Source organism: Fukomys damarensis, unplaced genomic scaffold, assembly GCF_012274545.1.
Source record: "Fukomys damarensis isolate Sample0158 unplaced genomic scaffold, DMR_v1.0_HiC HiC_scaffold_37, whole genome shotgun sequence".
NCBI classification, from domain to species: domain Eukaryota; kingdom Metazoa; phylum Chordata; class Mammalia; order Rodentia; family Bathyergidae; genus Fukomys; species Fukomys damarensis.
In genome coordinates this window covers 19,691,952-19,711,751 of record NW_022900949.1, presented here as the reverse complement: position 1 = coordinate 19,711,751, position 19,800 = coordinate 19,691,952, and the positions used below count along the sequence as shown (strand labels likewise).

General features: G+C 50.5%; 1 protein-coding gene across 15 annotated transcripts in view; it reads left to right on the top strand.

The window, feature by feature from the left end:
* Kiaa1217 (KIAA1217 ortholog) overlaps positions 1-19,800 on the top strand; it is a 674,425-nt gene that overhangs the window by 641,779 nt on the left and 12,846 nt on the right. For 12 of the 15 annotated variants that reach the window (XM_033759334.1, XM_010619812.3, XM_010619809.3 and 9 more), the window contains 6 exons: positions 7,510-7,685; positions 11,907-12,037; positions 12,638-12,785; positions 14,674-15,091; positions 16,162-16,345; positions 19,111-19,274. In XM_033759334.1, coding sequence (XP_033615225.1) covers positions 7,510-7,685; positions 11,907-12,037; positions 12,638-12,785; positions 14,674-15,091; positions 16,162-16,345; positions 19,111-19,274 — 1,221 coding nt within the window. The remainder of the gene's footprint in view (positions 1-7,509; positions 7,686-11,906; positions 12,038-12,637; positions 12,786-14,673; positions 15,092-16,161; positions 16,346-19,110; positions 19,275-19,800) is intronic. The other 3 variants (XM_010619810.3, XM_010619808.3, XM_033759336.1) reach the window with 1 other exon arrangement.

Below are 19,800 nucleotides of genomic sequence, written 5' to 3'. Positions count from 1 at the left end.
GCTCCAGAAGTGCTCCGTGCCTCTGTCTCTGTGGAGATAAAGAGCAATGAGCAAAGTGTGCTTGGGACCTGAGAGTGTGTACAGCTCCAGAGCAATCGGAGGGGAAGATAGGGACTTTGTTTCCTCACCTGGCTGCTATTGCTTTTCCCTCTGTCTTTGTGTTCTCCGCATCCTGTGGTCCTACCCCTCACCATTCTGTCTTTTCACCTCTGGGGAGTTCATTTAAAACAAAAGCAACTTGGAATAATTAAGCGATGGCAGGACCGATTGTCCTTCGGTGTGTGCATTATTATACACCAAAAAGGAGCACAGCCTCAAAGCGATGATAAGGCCAATAAAGGAGCTATCATCAGAGGAACCCGGAACCCCAGAAGAGTCTCAAAAGAACAAAACTGAATTAGAAATTCAAATGTTCTTTGAACTGTGTTATAAAATAGCGAAACTGAATGAAATCTTTTGTGCCTGGCAGCCGGCTCCAGTAATTAGATAATTAAATCATTGGAATATCCGAGACTGTGAGCATAGCGTATTTGAGCATTTCATTTGCAGAATGGATGGATTTTTTTCAGAAATACGACTGGGATGCAGACCCTGACTGGGGGTCGGGTGGGTAGATTTCAGCAGGGCGAAAGGACCATCGGGGAGGCAAAAGGAGCAAGAGAACCACCTGACCCTCTTGCCAACACCCCCTGCTCCCCATCAGTCTAGGAAAGGCTCTCAGCACGGGCTGCCCTCGGCAGAAACACTACAGCTGTGGCACTCATGCTGAAGGCTGCGTCACTGGTGTGGGCGGGCACCAGGCTGTTCTAGAGTGTTCTAGGGTGAGAACTACTGCCCATGCTCAGACCCACGAAGTGCTTCATGGTCACGATCGGATTCGTCACCTCTCACGAAGGGGCAGAGAGGAAACAAGTGAGGAAAGTTCACAAGCCCTGCCTTCGGACAGCGTCACACGTGGCCCGTGCTTGGTCATGTGTGGGACACGCACCGCGTGAAAGTCCAGTGTTGCTGGACCTCCCATTCCCAGATAACAGGAGACAGCGAAGAAAGGATCTTGGACGTAACAAGGTGGTGCTCTTTTTGTCCATTGCCTTTTTTGCTATGATTCTTTTTAAAAACTCACTTTTCCTAAGTGATGAAAGACGTCTTTTCCCCCAAATGCCTCGATACTTAGATTTTGCCAAAGTGATTTCAGGCCCACAGAAGGGGCTGTGCTTCTGTCCCTCTATGTGGGATGAGGAGAAAAAGTTTCTGGAAGAGATGATACAGGTTCTGTGGAGGCCAGAGAAGATGACTTAAATTCAAAGAGCCTACTTCTCTGATTCTCACAGTTGTTTTGTTTTTCTTGGACTCTAGCTCCTTATTCTGCTTCTTGATTTAAAAAAAAATGGGTTATTCTGAAGATAGTGTTACATCCTTAAGACTACTGAGAATTTGCTATTTTTTTTTTTTCAGGGAAGAGAGGATCCAACATAAGAAACAGTACACAGAGACCTTGTATTTGAAATTATAAAGTCAACACCGTTATCTTAGTGGGTCTTTTTATAAGATATGGCCTCGCAGAAATGTGTCAAAAGTCTCGTCTTTTTTATGATATCCAAAATAATGATCAGGGGAACGTGTATGTATGTCAGAGAAAAGCGCACCAGAAGCTGGGCTTGGGGACCAGAACTGTTTGCTCCTGCCAGGCAGGAGCAATAAATGGCACTAGTGTAGTAGAATTTGGCAGTGAGGCTCGGTACAGAGCAGCCAGGCAGCCTTAGCCATACCTCCAGGCCAGAGGCCATGATGAAACACAAGCACCCAGATAACACGAAGGAGACCAGGCAGTTTTGCCTTCTTCCCAAAAGCCGAGGAAGAGGCGTCCAGATGGACTGGAGACGTCCTGGGGTCTTTTGTCGGGACGTTTCCCAGATTGTGCTAAGCACAGGTCAGCGACATCAGTCCCATTGTACTGTCCACTGTCACCAAGACGGATTTTCCCTAAGAAATCAGGACTGGGTACCTGAAGTACAGGTCTATTTCGAGGTGCATGGACTTAGATTCGATCAGTTTCCTACTTTGCCTATGAAGCTGATTGGATAACTCGTTTGGTCCAATTAAAATCTTAACGGCCCACAATATTACTTCCGAGTATGTGGATGAAAATGTCAAAGGCATTTTCAATAAATGGTGCCTCTAGCTATGGGAGCAGAACCACAATTCTGCTTGCTTTCCCACTGTTGACAACGGGAGGACGGAAAAATGTAAGGCAGCGACACATCTGACACGGAACCGTAGTTCTAGAAAGGTGGAACCCGGGGAACTGGAGCTTGTGATTGACCCAGGCTTGTGCGGAGGGCACTTTGCAATGTAATTCAGAAAGGAAGAACGCAGGCAGACAGGGTCACCCACTGAGTGGAGAGGATCACACCAGCGGGTAGAGAGCTGAGGCAGGCAGACCTGAGGACTAGAGCACCGGAGAGGAGAAAGTCTGGTGTAGATGGGGCTCCATAACCCTGTGGCCCTGTTGCTGAGGAGTAAGCCAAGCTTAGTATGGAAAGACCAGCGAAGGCCGTGGCGGGGTGGGGTGGGGAGAGATGAAACCTCAGAGCTCACACGCGCCTGGGCTGCTCGAATGTTGTCCATTAAGTGAGTGCGGCTTGTTGGACACCTGGAAACCCAGTAGATATCCAGGACAGGCTGCGCCTCAGTCTTAGACCAACCTAGCCCTACGGTTAGCCCTACCCAAGGTTTGCCTTCACAAAGCTTTAAAATAAGCCTCTAACAGACAGAGGTATCCATAGGAGCTAAAGCGGCTGCTGGAGAAAATCCAGAATCTGTAAAGAAAAACAAGAAATCTGAAAGCTCACACCTAACATACATTCAAAAATTACCAGATAGGTGATGATGGTGAAAGAACGTGACCTGTCACCTTCAGATAATCAGCCAGTAGGAGTCAATATAGCCGGGTGTGGTGGCGCACGCCTGTATTCCCAGCACTTGGGAGGCTGAGGCGGGAGGATTGCTGTGAGTTTGAGACCAATCTGGGCTACACAGTGAGTTCAAGGACAGCCTAAGGTATGCAGTAAGGCCAAAGAAACCAACAGAATGACAAGGGTAATGCAATTAGCCATGTTGTCTTCAAAACAGCTATTACAAAAAAAAAAAAAAAAAAAAAAAACAGGGCCGGGAATTTAGCTCAGTGTTTCCGGCGCCTGCCTCACAAACACAAGGGCCTGAGTTCAATCCCCTGTACCAAAAACAAAAAATGTGTAAAACAGCTATTACAATCATTCTTAAGGATTTAAAGGCACATGTGAAACAGGAAATGGAAGTTATGAAATGTATCTATGCAGATCTTTGAAGAGTTGAAAAATATAGTTTCTCGGTGGATTTAGATGAGACACTGTCCAAAAAAATAATAACAATAATGATCAGTAAACTTGAAAACACAGCTACAGAAGCTCTCAAAAGTGCAGTAGAAGAAGAAAATGAGCTGAAATGTAGTGACAAACAGAGCAGTGTTAAGGGTTCTGTGGAGAAGAGAAAAATGTGTGTGCAGAGATAATGGCTTCAGTTTTCCAAATTTGATAGAAGCTATAAATCAACAGAACAAAGCTCAGCAAGACCTAGACATAAAGGAAACTATGTCATAGTCAAGTTCCTAGAAACCACGGATAAATAGGGCTGGGGATGTAGCTCAGCGGACAGTGCCTACCTGATAAGCGCGAAGCCCTGAGTTCGATTCCCAGCACCCCAAAAAGTAATGTATAAAAATCTTTAAAACAACCCAAAGGGAGAAAACAGTTCATATAAGGAAACATGAATAAGAATGAATACCCTATTTCTCATCAGAAACAAAAGACAAGTTAGAAGATAGTAGAATGACATCTTTAAAGAATTAAAAAGAAAAAAAAGCTTTTTCATAAAATAAAAGGAACTTCCTGACTTTGTGTAGCCAATATTACCCTAAGAACAAAACCAGAGATATAATAATCAAAGAAACTCAGGCCAGCGTCCTTCACGAGAACAGATGTAACAAAACAAATCCCTAACAAAATAATAGTGATGAAATCCAATGATGTATATAAAGGGATGGTAGTAGCCTAGGGAAGCCACTGTATTTCAGTATGGAAAAAATAATAAAATTGACCTTATTCGTAGAATAAAGCAGGAAAAAGTCATCCTTTCAATAAGTACAGAAGAAAATACATGATGTGCTTACCATTGGTGAGTAAAAAGTCTAAGGCATTCAGGAGAAGGAAACTTCTTTGTCCCACAGAAGACACTGCTGCAGTGGTGGAACCCCAAACACATTCCCCACAGAATCAGGAATGAGGCCGAGGAGTCTAATCTCACTCCCGTGTAACACTGGACTGAAGACCCTAGCGAATGTTGAAAGCTAGAAAAAGAAATGTGGGAAGGTGCACCGTGTAAGTGACTTCACTGTACTCACAAATGATGAGATTGTGCACATGTCAAATCAAAAGGCATCTATTTTTAAAAATAAGCAGGGCCAGGGATTTAGCTCAGTGGTTCCGCCGCCTGCCTCACAAGTGCAAGGACCTGAATTCGATCCCGGTACCAAAAAAATAAATAAAAATTAAAATGAGCAGAAGTAAGTGAAGTTAGTAAGATCACCAGAATCAAGGCAGTGTAGAAAAAGATGGCATTTTCAGTCTATGTGTGCAATGGAATAGCACTCAGCAGTAGAGGAGTGAATTACTGACACTCGGCAGCATGGCCAGCGTCTCAAAAGCAGTGCAAGGACTGTGGCTGGGCCGAGGACGCTCGCCTGGACTGTCCAAGGCCCTGGCCTCCATGCCCTGCACTGTATAATAGGGAAGCTGGGTACTGAGTGAACACCGCCAGGCACAGGAGTACGTTCCATATAAATCCACTTACCGACAGTCAAGGACAGCAACGACTCAGCTTAATGACGAAAATCAGACAGGTGCTTTCCTCAGGCTGAGGGTTGGGAGCCGGTGGCAAACGATCATGACGGAAATCTTTGGAGTGATGAGACATGTTACAGTATCTGGCTTTTTAATGCTTCTTACCCCAGTGTAAAAACTCAGGGAGCTATGACTTAAAGTGTGTAGGGTGTGTTTTATCGTTTGTTGTACCTCCACAGATTGATTTAAAAAGCAGAACCATTGCATGTAAGCACCACCTTCTAAACAAAAGCACATCGCTAGTGTGAGGGCTGCTGGCCAGTTATTCAGAGCACCTAGGGAGGGAGCAGGCAGCCTGCTCAGGGCGGGCAGTGGCGAGAACCCCAGGGGGGAGGCCGGGGATGCGGAGCATTGCGGGTAGGAGAAACTGGATGAGGAGCTCTCTTCCTTGGGCCCCGCTGCAGGGCTGTGACAAGTTCTCCCCCGGCCCCTCCTCCTGGAAGGAGGAAAATCAAACCTAGACCTCTAGCAGAGTCCCTCCTCCCTCTTCCCGTGCAGGAAGTTACCTGCTGTTGCGTCTCCCGATGCACGCACACCGGTAGCCTTCCCCAAAATGCGGTGTGACCCACCCGCAGGTCAGAGAGGTGCCAGCTGTGACCAGGAAGTGGGCACGGCACGCACAGGCTGCCCCGCTTTGATGGAGCGGCACCTTGGGGTGCTGCGGAAGCGAGCGGATGAATTCAAAGGACCCGATTCTAATCTGGTCCATGAGCTGTGCTTGCCAAATGACTTGGAACAGTTACCTCACCTCTCTGGGGATTTACGTTTCCTGTCACTGAAATTTCAGTTTTAAGAATTTCCAATGCTGAACCATCCTAGCAGTCGCTTCTGGCTTGAAAGCCATGGGTAAGAACTACCTGCTGAAGAGATGGCGTTATTGCCTGGCTCGCCGGTGGGTTTGGGCAGCAGGTTTGGGGACAGAAGGCTACCCCCCCACCGACCATGGTGCGCTTCTGTCCCTCTGAGATCCTCCTCCTAGACCCTGATGCCGTCCATGGTGGGAAATCAGTCCCCTGAAGGGTCGGAGATTCAGGGTTCATGCTGCACCTCGGGGTAATTAAATGAGTCTTTCGGGAGTGGGACCCTGGTGTGCATAACTTCTAGACCTGGGTAATTGTCCACTTCCTTGTCCCTGATGATCCCTCCCGATCCACTGGACTGGAGCACCCATTCCCTAGCCATGAGCACTGCTCTGTGCATTTAATGGAGCCTTTCAGTGCTGACCTGGAATCCGGCCAGCGCTGCAGTCAGCGCCGGGTAGAGAAGTCAGACTGAGGTTGAGGCAAATCTGTGCTGTGTCCGCTTCACATTTCAACCCATTAAAACCACAGTACCGGATTTTCCTCTGTTCTCTGGTGGCATCAACACTGCTGCTTAATGAAGTGTATTTGACAGATATTTACTGAGTTTGTGTAATATGCTATGTGCTAGGTGTCTCGGATGCTTTGGGGAGGGAAGACTATTTCAGGAGGTGAAAAGAGCAGGTGCAAAGTCCCTGTGGCAGAGAGGCGCTTGGCCAGTCAGAGAAGCTGAGGGATGCAGGTGTGGCCGGCCGCCTACAGTGAGATGAGTCCAGTCGTGTGGGAAAAGGCGCTGTGTAGACAGGACGCGCCACGGAGACCATGTCAAGAAGCTGTGCTCTGTGCACTGTCTCCAGATAGGGGGCATTCAGCGATACGTGGTGAATGGTTCTGAGGCCACCGTAAAAGCGGTGCGAGGTCACGATCGTGAGCCACACGGGGAAGTCCACAAGACCTGCGGGTGGCACATCTGTCCTCGGCTCCCTCCCAAACACAGCCACAGCCCCGCCCCCAGCTTCTGCTCCCCATAACAGCAGCTGGGGTGCGTCTAGTCTCTTACGGGATGAATGCACTGACTCTGCTCGCCCGCCCGCGGTCTCACAGCTCCGACCCACAGTGGTAAAAGGAGAAGCTGACGCCGGGCGGCCTCTCTCCAGGCCGGGCTGTGTAGCTGTCGAACCCGAAGTGGCTTTGCCTGTGTCCTGGGTTTAGGAGCCGTGAGGAGGCGTCGGGCCGGGACCCAGTGAACGCTGTCCGTTCGTACTTCAGGGGAGTTTCGGGGCTGCTGTCCTAAGTCTAACATAATCGCTGCTGCTGCGGCTGATGAAGGGCGGGGATTCCGCGATGGAAGTCGTGTCAGAAAGTCGCCCTGTCCCGGGGACTCTTTCCCCGGTTCTCTTGCAGCCCGATGCAAACATTGCACATCCCACCCTCAGTGCTGGAAGCGCCTGGCACTCGGGCGGGCAGTCGTGAGCAGGGGCGCAGGTGACCCCCGACGTCGCCCACGCCCGTGAGAGCTGCGCCTGTGTCCGTTGGCGACGGTGGGGTGCGAAAAGGCTCCCATTTTCTGTAGGCACAGACGCGAGAGCCCTTTGGTGCACGACTGCTACACCCAGGCTTTGCGTGAAGAAGCAGCGGGGTGCACGGGCCGCGCTCCCTTCCCTGGGTCACGGAAACCAACAAACGCTCGGCTCGGGCTGTCGCCGCGACCCGCGTCTGAGGACCGGTCCGGCGGGCAGGACCACGCGTGGCTGATTTCTTTCGTTCAACAGCTGCAGAACCAGGAGCTGCTGAGGGCGATGCTGAAGAAGGCAGAGCTGGAAATCAGCAGCAGAGTGATCGAGACCGCGAAGAGGCTGGAGGACCCGGTGCAGCGACAGCGCGTCCTGGTGGAGCACGAGAGACAAAAGTACCTTCGCGAGGAGGAGCGGATTGTCAAGAAGCTCGGGTGAGTGGCGGCGCCTGGTGTCGGTCTGCTCGGCCTCTCTGTGTCATCCTTCGTTTTTACGCTTTCTCCCTGCCTCCGCACTGAACCCCTCCTGGGTACATGTCAGAGTCCTGCGGGTCCCGGTGTCCGGAACCCCAGTGTCTGCATCCAAGCCCGAGAGGCAAGGCCCCCAGTACCTGAGCCAGTCTCCCTGCAGGTTGGGCTGTCACACCCTATCCTGGAGCTCCGCGGGACATAAAATTAAAGGGAGCCACCGGCAAGTCCTGGTGATGAATGGGAACTCCGTGTTTAATCGTGATCAGTTAAACTAATGGCCAAAATAACACAGCCGCTACAGAGCTGAAGTTACCCTCTTATTATTCAGCTGTGGTTAAAACCCCAGAAGAATTTCCGTGTAAACTGTGTCTGATGCGGAGTGAACAATGCCGATCTTATCTAAGGTCGTTATTGGAAGCGTTGACCAAGCCCGCTGTTGAAATCCGCAGAGATTTATGGCTTCCCCACGGGGCCAGGCCCAGCTTTCATGTTAATGTGCGTTCTGTTATGCAACAAAGATGTATCAGAACTACTTCATCTTTTAGTATAATGAATAGTAACTTTTGAGGTTCCTCTGTTGTTAGTAACTTTTTGCTTGGAAAGCTTAAATGTTCCAAGTTGGGATTATAAGAAAGCAAGTTTCAAATTCACCTCATGGGCAGGATAACCAGAGGTTTCTGTGATGAAAGTGCGACCCCGGCTCACAGCATCCCGCTACCGGTCCCTGTGTTGGATTAACAGGAGGATGTCCCTTGCGGCAGGCTAGAGGACAAACAACTGATTTGTGCTTTCACTGCCTAATAAGTTAAATTAGACCTCTATTCATCCACGTCTCAAACAGCTTCTCGATTTTTCCTGAGTTCATACATTTATAGAGTGAATCACCTACCATGAGGTAAGAAGTCTATGATTTATCTGAAATATTTTTATGATATTCTGATTATTAAATAGTAGGTTTTATGATTCATCTTTAAAACTTCTGTATAGCCACAATATTTGTAAAAATTTTCTGGTAAGATGATGAAACAGTGAGAAGTTCTTTCCTTTAAAATTTGTGTTTGTTGGTTTACTAAAATAACTCTTGCTTCTGGTGTTTAGAAAAAAATCACCTTTAACCCCGGGACCAGTTCTGAGATGGTAGCTCGGGATAGGAATAAGACAGGCGGGATAACAGGGAAAATGGAGCATGACGGGGTTTTTTCTGCCTGGCTTGTGGGGTGGCTGTGAGTCGACAGGGTGAGCTCGTGCACAGGGCGTTTGACTCTAGCAGAAGCAGAGCGTAGAGATGATCCAGTGCATGGCTGGTGATTTGCAGGTGCCAGGTAAACGTGCACAAAGGAAAGACTGCAGCTGAGCCCAGGGCAGGGGGAGAAGCATGAGGCCCGGGAAGTTATTCCCCACACGCCCCCAGGCCGACCGTGGGAGGCGCCAAAGCAGCTCCACTGAGCTGAGCCGACTCTGAAGCAGGTGAATTTCATCGCACGTCCCAGAGACCTCGGAGGCAGAGGGCCCAGTAACCCGACAATTCTGCGGCCCCGGAACGAGGAGGGACGAGCATGGAGAACCGGGTGGACCGGTGATGCAGCAGGATCGGGTGCGGGACGCTGATGAGGTCTCCCACTTGGACTGTCCTCCAGCCATGGACACTTGCCCGAGGCCGCTCTGGGCCATGCTGAACACTGGAAGCCCCATTAAACCTGCACTTCTGGTTTCCATGGAAGCTCCCAGGCCTGACCCCAGATCCAGAATTGTTCTGAGTGGGACTTAGACGAGCTACGTGGGTGACTCTGCAGCAGCTTCACACGAGGAGGGGGCTGCTGAACGACTTTGATCGATCAGGGAGGAAGCAGAGCGAGGGCTGTGCTTTCCAAAGGCCGCTCTGTGGGTCCTGTGCAGGGCTGCGTGGTGAGCCACACAGGGGGCTGTGTGACCGTCTGGGCAGAAGGCTGTAGAAATAGGAGCGAGAAAAGATGTCGAAGGCACTCAATCAGTCAATCAAGTATATCTTTTTAACATTGGTGTTGAGTTTCCTCTTACCTTGTAAAAGGTATACCTGCATGGGTCTGCCTAGTGAGAAAGCACAGATTACAATAGACAGCCAGAAACTCCCTCTCTGGGAGATGAGGACATTTTCTAATTCCTCCTCCTCCTCCTCCTCTTCTGCCCAAAAACCAAGTTCCTTTCGGGCTGGTGAAGCCGTCAAGAGTACAGAAAGATGAAACTTGGGTCTACAATGATAGACAGAGAGTTTATTGGGGTTATGTCTCTCTCTCCTAGTTTTTTTTTTTTTTTTACAGGGAAATAATAGTTGGACTTCTAACAGTCGGGTCACACATACTGTGACAAGCTACTTTTTAACAAACGTAGAATGAAGGGCAGAGGATGTAGCTCAATGGTGCCACCCCTTGCCTGGCAAACGCAAGGTCCTGAGTTCAATCCTGGCACCAAAAAAAAGTAGACTGAAAAGTAACTAAAACAGTTGAGCTACTGTAAACTGCGGCGTGTGTGAACGCCTGACTTGTGCAGGGGAGCCGGCCTTCCAGGAGTCATTGACCACTGTGTCACACGATGTTCCATGTTGATCTTCGGCTCCGTGGTCTCTTCTGTGGGCTTTGAATCAGCAGATGTAATCTTCACTGCTCCCTCCAAGTACGTTTCATGAGCACACGGACAGCAAGGACACCTCTGTATTTGGTAGCCTCAGTGGACGTTCCTAGAGGGCCCATACTGTGGAGGAAAGCGGAGCCGTGTGTCTGGCATCTCCTGCGTGCAGGTTTGAAAGCCCAGCAGCCTGTTGTGTAGAAGAGATCAGAGAGGGTTTTAAGCACAGTAACTTCAGGTCAGATGGCGGCTCCTTGTGGGGAGAATGGCGGACAGACAGACCTGTGGGTTGTGAATGGAACTGTAGCAGGATTTGGTCCGAGCTCGTCCATGACAGCTTGGCTGGGGGTGCAGCCAGCACAGGAAAGCAAATTTTGTTAAGTCCTTCCTGTCATGGGAAAGAAGTACACCTTGAGTGAGACTCGGGGGGCACCACGGTCTCCCCACAAGGATGGAGTCGCTACAGGGAATGTCCGACAAGTATGTGCCTTCCTGTTCTCAAAAGGGCCACCGGGCAGGCGTGCCTTCCCTTTTGGTCCCGAAAGGACATTGTTTTATCAGAAATGGTTAAAAGCCTTTTCTGTACGGCATGAGCATCACCACATATGATATCCTACTTAGAGGTCTGGGGCTTTGTCACCTGCCTCACGGTCACCTCCTGACTCCTTTCTGAGCCTGCCACGGTGCCACCCGCTTGCCCGCCCTTGGAAAGGGTCTTCCCTCACCGGCTGTCTCTTTACAGGGGACACTGAGCCTTCCCTTGGCTCTGCCCCCTGGTTCTCTTCCACGCTAGGCTGCAGGCGGCCGAATCGCTGTTCACTTACTGCCACCTAGTGGCTCTGCTTTTCCTGCGTCCTCCCAATAGTCATTAAGAAATATTTTCTCTTGCTGAATTCACAGCCAAACTGAAATGGTACAATGGAAGTTTAGGCTGGTTAGTAATGTGCTGGGGAAGGTTGTCGTTTTTGTTGTTGTTTCCAGTGGAGCTGGCCTCTCCCTACACACACACACCCCGGCAATGAGACCTGTGATCATTGTTTCTCTTTGTAGCGTGGAGAGGAAAGAGTCCATCCCCGGTCAGGGACAGTTTTTTCCTCTTCTCCAAGGGCACTTGGCAGCGACTGGAGACCTCTTGAATGACACACATTGCAGGGGACAGGGAGGAGCTCTTACTTACCTCCACTAAGGTGGAGGCCAGAGCTGCTGCTAACCTCTCGAAGTGCACAGAACAGGCCCTCACAAGAGGAATTGGGGGGTCCAAAATGTCAAAGAGAGAAGTTGAGAAGACTTCATTTTACCCAGTGTGAATCTGCCCCATTCCCTTCCCCCCGCCCCAGGTGGCATCAGCACTGCCAAAATGAAGAATGTTTTTGCAAACAAGCACCACCTCCCCCAAGCCAGACCCCTGCACTGGAGCCTGGGAAGGCTTTCCCATCCCTGCCACAGCCCTCAGGGACCGCCCCGGGCGGCCCCGCTGCTGTGCCAACTGCTCAGGTCTCAGGAGAGGCCCGGAGGGGCTGAGGGCAGAGTGTGTGCCCGGGACCCCCGGCTTACGCTCCATCTCCCCCTCTGCTTCACACACAGTGAGCTGGAGGACTTTGTCGAAGACCTGAAGAAGGTCTCTTCTTCCGCTGGCCGGGTGGTCACCCTAAAGGACGTGGAGGATGGGGCCTTCCTCCTGCGACAAGTGGGCGAAGCCGTAGCAACCCTGAAAGGTGAGTGCTCTGCAGAAGGGGGGAAGCTGGAAGTGTGTGCCCTGGATGTGTAAAAACCTGTCAGACGGGGCCGGGGATTTAGCTCAGTGGTTCTGCTGCCTGCTTCACAAGCATAAGGACCTGCATTTGATCTCCCATACCAAGAAAAAAAACCAAAATTGTCAAATAGTAAAGGATTCATACATGCATGCATGCAAATCTTTATCAACAGCTATACACACCAGGCACTCACCTGGGACACCTCACAGAACAAAGTAGGCACACACTCCTGTCTTCCTAGAGCTTATGTTTTAGTGGGTACCTTATGATGTCAGATAAATGAGACCTGGATTCTCTCTACTTGCTTTTCTGAGCTGGGCTTTTATATTGGAAGTGTGTGCGGACCCCTGCGCCAAGCTCATTAAAAACCACAGGTTCAGTTGGCCTTTTCCTAGATATCCAGGAAATGGGCAAAGCGGAGCCATGACCTTGTCCAGGGTCACCTGACCAGGCCCTCCTCTTGCTGTCCTGCGCCCATGCACACACGAACCCCAGTGTCAGGCTACCGGACGCGGTGCTGTGGCCTTTCTTCCTAGCTCTCACCAGTGGTTTGGTCTGCAGGAGAATTTCCAACCCTACAAAACAAGATGCGTGCTGTCCTGCGCATAGAGGTGGAGGCCGTGCGCTTTCTGAAGGAGGAGCCGCACAAGCTGGACAGCCTCCTGAAGCGCGTGCGGAGCATGACCGACGTCCTCACTGTGCTGCGGAGGTGACTGATGGGGTGGGCAGGGCGGGGCGGTGGAGGTGGTGGAGCTGATTTCTGCCATCCCCAAAGGTAGTGTCTCCTGTGCGATGCCCTAGGACATCTTATGTGTCTTCTCTTGCCTGGATCTGTGTTGCAGGAGGGTGTGCGGTTGCAGGAGGGTGTGCGGTTGCATTTCTTTGGTCCAGACTTGCATGCTGTGCTCATTCTAGAGTTTACAGTGAGCAGACATGGCCAGGGATGTTGCCCAGTGGGTAGCACTTACCTAGCATGCACAAGGCCCTGGATTCAATCCCCAGAGCCACAGAAAAATTAAATTTAGTGTAAAAATAAAATTAGTGAGCACATGGGGCCAGGGATTTAGCTCAGTGGTTCCGCCACCTGCAAGCACAAGGACCTAAGTTCAATGACCAGTACCCCTAAAAAAAATTAGTGGGCACAGTAAACGTTTTTTAAACATCATTTGAAGGTGAGGGTTTGGGGGAAACACTTAAAAGTTGGAGAATGGACTAAAACAGTCTCCTAGCTGGCCTCACTTCAGAGGCACAGATGGTCGGTTAGAAAAAGTGAGCAGAAATGAATAAATCTTCCTTCAGTTACCTTCTGCAAGTGTACCTGAGAGTTTATGTTGTGGCCTTGAAAAGAGAATTAAATCCCTGTGCGTGGGCTCGGCCAGTTTCCTCAGGACAGGCGTGCTTATCAAAGTGGGTAACTGGAGGAGTCGGAGAAGAGTCACTGGCCATCCACGACTTCCATGGGAAAGGAAGTTCCAGAACGCCACACCCACTGCAAAAGTGCCTGCAGGGGCAGGTGTGTCACTCAGAGTTAGAGAAACTGCCTGGCACACACTTGGCCCTGGGCTCCATCTTGAGCCCCACAAAAAAAAAAGACAGAAGGAGGAAAGGAATAAAGAAAGGAAATAGTGCTGACCTCTCAATATGTAGGATCTAATAACTTCCATGTCTGGGCACTTTCTCTGCACCAGGGTACTGCACTGAGCCCCTTCTGTGCCTTAGCTCATGAAGTCCAGGAACTGACATTCCCTTTGCTCTTAGGTGGAATCTGAGGCTTGGGAACATTCACTATGAGTCAGGTGGGGCTGGGTGGGAACCATCAGTTTCACTCCAGAGTTGGGAGTGTTTTTTATCTCACAGCCAGGCAGCCAGGAAAATTAGTATGTTCTCAGGCAGGGGATTTAGCTCAGTGGTTCTGCCACCTGCCTTGCAGGCGCAAGGTCCTGAGTTTGATCCCTGGTGCCAGAAAAAGAAAATCAAGACATTCTCTCTGTGCGGCATTCCCTGCCTGCTGGCCCATGCTGGATTTGCTGGATGCCATGATAAGCAAGACCCCCGCCCTTATAAAACTTACTGTCTCACCTGGGAATTGTTGGTCTTTTACAACAGCCAAAATAAACCACTTCCCAACAGTGGCAGCCCCTGGGATTTTAGTGGGTTTTTTGGTTTTGGTTTTTGTTCTTTGCTAGGACTAGCAAAAGTGTAGGGTAGCTACCAGATTTTTTAGTAGATCCCATACAGAATTAACATGCAAGAAGCTGTCTCGTGGGAATTTTAATCACCAATTACAATCATGTGGTCAGATTTATGAGGAGAGTTACAGTATTGGGCTTCGCACTGCTCTCTGTATGTCACCCACAGACAGTGATGGATTGGCGTCCATCCGGGCAGGCACCACAGTCTCCTGAGAAAGGCCTGGAACCGCATCTGAGAGGACGGGAGGGCCCAGCAGACCTTTAGGAAGTTGCTACAGAAACCCTCACCCCTGAATGTTTTTGTCGCACCCGGCTTTGGCGTGCGTGGCATTCAAGTGTAGCAGAATAGACAGTTGAAAGTGACACGAGTCAGTGGCTAATGCTGCTGTGCGTGTTTCCTCCTAGACATGTCACCGACGGGCTCCTGAAGGGCACAGATGCAACCCAAGCCGCACAGTATGTCGCTATGGAAAAGGCCACCGCTGCTGAAGTCCTGAGGAATCAGGAGGAGGCAGCCCACAGCACCGGAGTCCCTGGAGATGTGAAGTCGGAAGTGGTGGCCCTGTCCACCATGACGGTTCACCACGCGCAGAGCTCCCCCGTGGTCATCCAGCCCTCCCAGCACTCCTCGGCTCTGCTGAACCCTGCCCACAACGTGCCTGGGGTGCCTGGCCCACGCACAGCCAGTCCTCCGGGGGCCGCACAGGAAGTTGCCCCTGCCACACAGTCCCCTCAGGCACCTGTGAATGGGTCCGCCATGCAGAGCCTGTTCATTGAGGAAATCCACAGCGCAAGTGCCAAGAACAGGGCTGTGTCCATCGAGGTAGAACCCTGTTCCTGCTTCTAAGAAAGCCATACACGTAACCCTTTCCCTCAGGGGGTTTACAGTCAGGATGGAGAGTTGCTGTATGATTCAGTAGGACAAGGGAGGGTCCTCTGGGTTCGCCTCTCCCATAATAAGCTGAGTCACCCTTGGAGACAGCTCGGACGTGTAGCAGCTGCCTATTTTCATGGTGCAAATACCCCTGCCACAGCTGATGTGGGTCTCTCACACGCCGCCCGAGCATGAGCTTAGGGAGAAGCGGGGCCATCAGAGCACACTGAGCCAGTGCGGGCTGCTGGCTGAAGCATCCAGTGTGCTGCAGGCAGACCTGGGGAGGGTTTGCCTCGAATACTGGGAGAACGGAGAAGGCGTTGGGGCGTCCTGGGATGGAGGGATGCTGGAGAAATGGCCTTTTAAAATAAACGGAGGTACTTCAAAATATTTTTAATGAATCTGGACCGTGAAACTTGGTGAAGCTCGCGGGTCGTCTCCACGTTCCCGTCACACTTTATAACTGAGAAACTGACCCAGAGGGTCCCGGACAGAAGTAGAACTGAAAGGGAGAATGTTTATGCATTCAATTTACTTTTAACCTATGTATTAATACATAATAAATACACACAATAACGGGGCACCGTGTGATAAAATCAGGACATAGGATTTTTGTTGTTGTTCGTGTGTGTTTTGGTTTTTAGCCATTTGTTTGAATACCTCCCTAATGGAGATTCAATCTTCAAAACAGAGGTACGGTAGCGGAAGACATACCTTTGAAAGTGTCACCCGGGTCCCTTGTTATTTAGCATGGAGGCGTGTGTGGCAAGCACCCAGGGATGTAAGGGGTAGATTGGGGTTTCTGAGCTTGCTTCTCTGTGGATGAATGTCACTGGGCTGAAATCACAGCCCCCGTGGCCTGACGTGGCAGACAGCAGAAGGCCCGGGTGGCGGTGCTGTCCCTGCAAGCATCCCACAGATGGAAACCAGGGCATTGTCTTACCTCACCTCCCCTATGCTGGCCTCCCCTCCCTCTGATGTGAAATCTCCCAACTTTCTTCGCTTCCATTTTCCTTCAGAAAGCAGAAAGGAAATGGGAAGAGAAAAGGCACAATCTGGAGCACTATAACGGAAAAGAGTTTGAGCAGCTGCTGGAAGAAGCTCAGGCCAACATCATGAAGTCGATTCCGAACCTGGAGATGCCGCCGGCCTCGGGCCCCGCACCGAAGGGCGTTGCCCCAGCAGAGAAGCCGGAGCTGTCAGGTGAGGTCGGGGCCCCGAGCAGGCACCTCGGGAGCGAGGGCGGTGACTCCTCAGTCTGGTGTCACCCGCGTGTTCGGGTTGGACTGAGGGACCGGCATGCCACTTCCGAAGTGTGAAACCCAGTATCCCCTAGGTCCTTTCTACTCCAGTTTAGCTCTCCCCACAGCAGGAAAGCCGTGTTCTGTGACAGGATTTAGAACAACGTCCAGTAAAGAAGCATGTGAATTCGCCGGCTTCTGAGTTTCCTACAAATGTGCACTATGTCCCAGCACCGCCTGGGGGAATCCAAAATCCGGAAGGAAATGCCAGCCCTTAGGAGCTCCCTGGGGATATCAGAGCACTTTTTAAATTGCAGTTTTTAAAGCACAATTCTTAGAATATACAGTGGCATGTTGGTTCACAAACTTAATTCATTCTATGATTCTGGTTGCAACCAAATCGTCAAGTGACCACCTCAGTTATGGGAGTCTAAACATCGGTATGTCGTGGTTTGGCCAACAGTGGACTGTGTGAGACTGCTGGCCTCATAAGAGTGCACAGCCCAGGGAGGTAGTCACCATCAGAGCTCGTGTAGGTACAGTCTGCGTGCACGCACTCTGGTGTTCACACTCAGCAGACGTGCCTAAGGACACATTTCTCAGACTGCATCCCAGTCCTTCAGTGCAGCTTTCCCAGAGCTCAAACTGTTCAGTCTTCCACCAGTGATGAGCTGTGGCTTTATTCTGATCTTGAAGCCATGTTATTTTACTTGCAGCCCTAATGTTGCTGCGATGTCCCATTCGATGGTGCCTTGTCCAGTAACTGAAATTAATTTGGCCAGGGACTGTCTTCTTACCAGACGTGACAAGAAGCGGTGACTGGGTTTGGTTTCCACTCCCTGGAATCGGGCTGACACCTGCCTGAGACTTCATCCCTCCTCCCTGCTTCCCCCGGGACACCTGTCTGGGGACCCTGGGGGCCAGGCAGAAGCCGCCCCTCCGAGAGGACTGGGAGGCGTGGGTCCTCTCTCCATGCCCCCCACCTCTGACGGATGAAATAACCCACTTGGTCGCATTTCTGTCTTGCACCATTCTGTCCTCCACCGTTAATTTTGCCCTGTCGTCCTTCAGTGCAATTCTCACAACTGTTCCTTCTCAGGTTTGCACAACGGAACTGTCACGTGACATCTTTGTTGAGTTACCCTCGTTTTCACGTTTTACTCTTTCAGACTGAAACTCTCTTTGCCTCAATTGTAAAAATTACTCCAACAGCACGTTTGCTCAATTGAAATGTTGTTCATGCCTTCCTTTCCCTCCCCGTCTCCCACTCCCTTCCTCCTCCTCCTTCTCCTCTTTCTTCTTCTTTAGTGCACACTCTGATTTCTTCTCAGAAACAGTCCACTGGTGCAGAGCTCACCGGAAATGTAAGAGGCCATCATCCATCACCTATAAACATTGGTTGCTGTCATTTTCATCCATTTTCCATGGATGTTACTGTTTTGCATATTTGTGTTTATAAATGAAGTAAAATTCTACATTTGAGGTTTTTAAAAGCCATTTGTATTTCTCCTGGCATCAATTGCCTGATTACCTAAATAAATAGGATACATAGCCATCAAAAAGTCAGTGGAAAAATTTAGCAACTGCAACTTCGTCCACTGGCAAAGAAAAATTATTCACTGGATGCTTTGTTAAAAAAGCAAGAAAGCTTTAGGCAAGACCCTTGCAATAGGGAGTAAGAAAACAAGTCTTGCTGAAATGACTTAGCTGGAGTCTTTGCTAAAATTACGCTCAGTGACCAAGGTGTGCTGAGGTCAAGAAGAGACGAGAGGATTGGCCAGAGCACGGTCGGGAAGGGCTGTGTTCTCGCAGAGCAGAGAGAGGGAGGGTGGCCCCTTCACAGCTGCCATCGAACAGCCAACACCCTGAGGCCCGAGAGTCACTCGCTTCTGGCTCTGGTGATGTAACCAGGTCCAGACAGAGATTCAGGAGTTCCCTTCAGACAGCTCAGTCTCGGTTCCCTGGAGAAGAACCATGGTCCTCGAGCGCCAGGCCACGTCCCCATCCCCAAGAGGAGGGACAGCACCAGATCCTGAATTGCAAGTTCTAGCGCTTTTGGTCAGATGCGGATAAAACGCAGAAATGAGACCTTTGAGGGGCCATTTGTGTATGGAAAGGGCTGCGTGCTAGGAGAAACAGCACCGCCTGCTCCTCCTAATCTGAGTGTTGGAGACTCATTTACAGTGCTCTGATTGCCCCTGGCTCTTGTTAGCAGTCTTTTCCAGCCACCCCCAAAGTCTACTTCCTCCCTGGCTTTGTTCTTTATTGCCATTTCCTCTCTGGCCCTTCCTTGGCCAGATTCTCCTCTAACCTTCCCCTGTGTAAATCCCTTTGGTAGTGCTATTTTTTCCCCCTTTGGACCAAAAGGATCAAGGCTTGGGAGGCTATGCAGAGAGTCTAGGATTTGCCTGGTTTCTCATTTTACATTTTTCTGGGTGATACTCCGCTTTTTTGCGTAATGAAAAAAATATGTTTAATAATAATAGCTAACACTTCACCTAGCACCTGTAATAATTGGGGGCTGTGTATAAGTCACTCCGTTCTCAGAGCTCCCCAGTAGCCAAGATATTGGCGTAGACGCAGTCAGGGTTCAGAGTCTACTCTCCGCCGCTGTCCTGTGGGAAGAAGAGGACGTTTTAAGACCAGCTGCGTCATGTTTATGGGATACCCTGGACTTTCTGGGTGTTATCTTGAAAAGAAGTGGTGTCCGAACACCTTGTCTTCCAGAAGACTCTCCGAATTCAGGACAGGACCCGGACGCGATGCGGGGAAAGTCCCCGCCGCCGCCACCCCCGCCGCCTAGGCGCAGTTTCCTGCCCGGGCTGGGCCTCACCACGACGCGGTCGGGCGACGTGGTCTACACCAGCAGGAAGGACGGCAGCGGATCTAAGGTTAGACGGCTTGAGCCCGGGCGGGCAGAGTGGAGTGGGAGCCAGCTAACCCGATCCCCAGGCGGTGCTGCACAAGGGGCGTCAGCCAGTGCTGCAGACCCTGAGCGCCATCCGGGCCTGACTTGTAGCTGTGACAACGTGAGGTGCAAATCACAAGCTACTTCCTCGGGAGGGCAGGGCGTCACGAGACTCAGACAGGGTAGGGGAGGAAGCGAATGAGAGACCATCTTACAAGAGTCATCAACCAGCCCCCACCCCCAGTAGGGGTTTATCTAGAAAGATGTTCAATGAGCTGTAGCTTCCGTGTAGCTTGGCAAATTCTGTCCCCTGTTCAAATGAAATTTTAAAATATAATCTCCAGAGCAGGGCGTGGTGGCACACACCTATAATCCCAGCCCCTAGGAGGCTGAGGCAAGAGGATTGCTGCAAATTTGAGGCCAGCCTGGGCTACAGAGCAAATCCCTGTTTCAAAATCACCCCTCTACCACCAAAAAAAAAAAAAAAAAAAAAAAAAAAATTTTTCCAA